Source organism: Berghia stephanieae, chromosome 8 (assembly GCF_034508935.2).
Source record: "Berghia stephanieae isolate SIO BIC M18660-M18661 chromosome 8, UCSD_Bste_1.3, whole genome shotgun sequence".
In the NCBI taxonomy this organism is placed as follows: domain Eukaryota; kingdom Metazoa; phylum Mollusca; class Gastropoda; order Nudibranchia; family Aeolidiidae; genus Berghia; species Berghia stephanieae.
In genome coordinates, this window is record NC_088367.1 from 20,814,810 (window position 1) to 20,818,249 (window position 3,440).

General features: G+C 35.4%; 1 protein-coding gene across 1 annotated transcript; it reads left to right on the plus strand.

Moving 5' to 3' along the window:
* Nucleotides 1–1,282: 1,282 nt before the first annotated feature.
* On the plus strand, nt 1,283–2,960 carry LOC144977804 (solute carrier family 22 member 16-like). Its single transcript, XM_078923198.1, has one exon. The coding sequence runs from the start codon at nt 1,310–1,312 to the stop codon at nt 2,630–2,632; it is 1,323 nt and encodes a 440-aa protein (XP_078779324.1). The 5' UTR covers nt 1,283–1,309; the 3' UTR covers nt 2,633–2,960.
* Nucleotides 2,961–3,440: the final 480 nt, after the last annotated feature.

Genomic DNA, 3,440 nt, shown 5'->3' on the forward strand with positions numbered 1-3,440 from the left:
AACATTACGTGTCTGATTATGTCTGTGTCTTGTTGGTCTTCTTACCATTCGTTCAAGAAATGCATCTCGGGTTGCCTCCACAAATAATTTTTCGGGAAATGCATGACGAGGTTCAACCCATTTAATTAGTGGAAAATTAAGATCACCAGTAATCAAAATACGGTTAAATAAGTTGCGATTAATAGATAATAAATTTGCCTTAAAGCTATAAATAAAATTTAGCTTATCTGAACAATGCTGTCTATAAATATTTCCGATAAGAAACGATAATTTATTATATCTGAACTGACACCAAACACTCTCCTTCGTCATTTCATCAAAATAAAATTGTTGAGAATCTATAGTAGAAGAAATAAAGATAAAAACGCCTCTTTGAGGATCATTGTTTGTATAAAAGGTATATCCAGTAAGATTAAATTCAGATTCAATATCAGTGTCGGATCGATTTTTTGACATTATCTCAGTAAAACATAGAATTTTGGGATTACACATGTAAATCAAATAATCAATTTCTGTCCTTTTGTTTAATGAACCATCAACATTTGAATAGAACATTTTAAAATTACTGTTTAAATCTATAATATCAGCTTCATCATCACTAGATTGAATACATTAGACAACCTCGTTTCCTAATTAATTATAGAGACTGTAGGTGTCGGTTACGTCATGATATTTTCGCTTTCCTCTTGTTTTTATCCCACGATTAAAATAAGGAACGTGATGTCTTCCAGTGGTCAAGTTTGGAGGTCTGGGGGTGTCTGTAATGTTGTTTCTAATGTTATAAACTGTGTTACTATCTTTACATTTTATAAATATTTTCTCCTCCTCCTCCTCCTCCTCCTCCTCCTCCTCCTCCTTCTTCTTCTTCTTCTTCTTCTTCTTCTTCTTCTTCTTCTTCTTCTTCTTCTTCTTCTTCTTCTTCTTCTTCTTCTTCTTCTTCTTCTTCTTCTACTTCTTCTTCTTCTTCTTCTTCTTCTTCTTCTTCTTCTTCTTCTTATTATTATTATTATTATTATTATTATTATCATTATTATTAGTAGTAGTATTATTATTATCATTATCAACATCATCATCATTATTGTTATTATTATTATAGGGAATGAGATTAGCGAAGAGTAGCGTCCCTTGATTGGACGTCCTTTACAGAGAGAACGTCAAAACGGCCGTACCTTATGCTGTTTTGTTCATGTCTTTTGCCAACTACAACCCAGGCTGGCGGTGTATGGACAACCTAACGGGCTCAATCCCCGCTAATCACACCGACCATGTGATGACAACATATTCGGAAACAACACCAGAAAATGGCACCATGAACGGCGATGTATATGTCATCGGGTCATGTGACGACTACAAGAAGTGTAGTGATGTAGAATTCAATCCGGACACGTCCACCATTGTGACCGAATGGGAACTTGTCTGCGACAGAGCGTGGATTGTTAGTCTTATAATTTCCATACAAATGTTAGGGATGCTAATAGGGTCGCTCGTATGCGGCCACCTGTCAGATCTGATTGGCAGAAAGAAAACACTTTACATAGGTTTAGTTGGTAGCTGCATATCTCATCTTCTTTCTTCATTTTCGGTTGGATGGAGCATGTTTCTAGCATTTAGATTTCTCTTAGGGCTCTTCTGTACAATTAACTTAATCTTGGTATTGATTTATTTATCTGAATTCATGACTCGCAAATGGCGGGCGATTATAATAGCGTTACCAAGTTGGTATTTCGAAGCTTCACTAATGACTCTATCATCGTGGGTATTTAAAGATTGGCGCAAAGTTGAGTTTGTCGGGTTTGTTTTTTGTGCGTTTAGCTTGGTGCCTGTTTTCTGGGTTCCAGAGAGTCTGAGGTGGCTTGAAGCAAAAAATCAATTTAAGCAATTTAAGAAAGTTGCTTTGAAAATTCTTCACATTAATAAAAAGTCGTCATCTGAGCTGGAGCATTTAGAACTAACAACAATTGGCATTTCTGGTTCAGAAGAAGAAGAAGGTAAATCTTATTCTATCTTTGATCTCTTTCGAAGTGGTTATAAAATCATTACAATTTCCATACTCTTTCTTCACTTTATGTTTAGTCTTTTCTACTACGCTCTTAATTTTGGAACAAAATCCATGTACGGAAATTTCTATTTGAATTTGTTCGTGCTTAATATAATGCCGATTCCCTTTGGTCTTTTATCGATGGTTGTCATGCGAGTCATCAGCCGGAGAAGGCATACGATTGCATTTTTGGGATTAACTATTGGATGCTCCATCGTCTCGATTGTAATTTTGCTCTTAGGAAATGATTCTGCTAAGGACTTTGGAAGCACCATTCTCATCGCAATGTCAAAAGGAACATTAGATGCTGCGTGGACCGGTATCTTTGTACGCAATGCCGAAATATACCCCACAGTTGTAAGAGGTATTGGTTTAGGAACGGGAAGCCTTTTCGCCCGTTTGGGAGCAATTCTGGCTCCATTTTTAATTCCTGATAACAAAAGCGTGTTGTATATCTTTATGATAGTCATGTCTGTAATTTCTATTATTTGTTGCTTGGTTAGTTTGAAACTGCCTGAAACAAAAGGAAAAATCTTAAACTTAAAAGGAAAATTTGATGACGATGAAAGTGATGAAATTTCATCACAAATATGATTACAGAGATGATTGTACCAACCAGTTTTCTATTCTGTAGATGTAAGAAAGACTTTTTTGCTGGAATATCTTTCCATTTGATTTTTCCCAAAATATACGGATTAATTTTACCTTCCGCCTCAAATTGACATTATGTCTAGAAAAATAATACAACAAAAATGAATTTAAATTAATTATTTTCCTTAATGAATCGCGAAATCTTCAACAAAGTTTCAAATTACATATCGACAATAAACTCAGTTTTCAAAATCTCAATGACCACGACATAAAACGTTTTGACACTTACCTTACCTAAGCGGAGTTCCGTCTCTCTACAGAGGTTGAATGTCATGGAACCCCATTCTTCACGCTCAAGGGCCATTACCGAGCAGTCGACTATCTTTTTGCCAGTTGTTGCCTTCACATTTCCCATCCAGGACAAGAAGAAGAAGAAGAAGAAGAAGAAGAAGAAGAAGAAGAAGAAGAAGAAGAAGAAGAAGAAGAAGAAGAAGAAGAAGAAGAAGAAGAAGAAGAAGAAGAAGAAGAAGAAGAAGAAGAAGAAGAAGAAGAGAAAGAAAGAAGAAGAAGAAGAAGAAGAAGAAGAAGAAGAAGAAGAAGAAGAAGAAGAGAAGAAGAAGAAGAAGAAGAAGAAGAGAGAAGAAGAAGAAGAAGAAGAAGAAGAAGAAGAAGAAGAAGAAGAAGAGAAGAAGAAGAAGAAGAAGAAGAAGAAGAGAAGAAGAAGAGAAGAAGAAGAAAGAAAGAAGAAGAAGAAGAAGAAGAAGAAGAAGAAGAAGAAAGAAGAAGAAGAAGAAGAGAGAAGGAAGAAGAA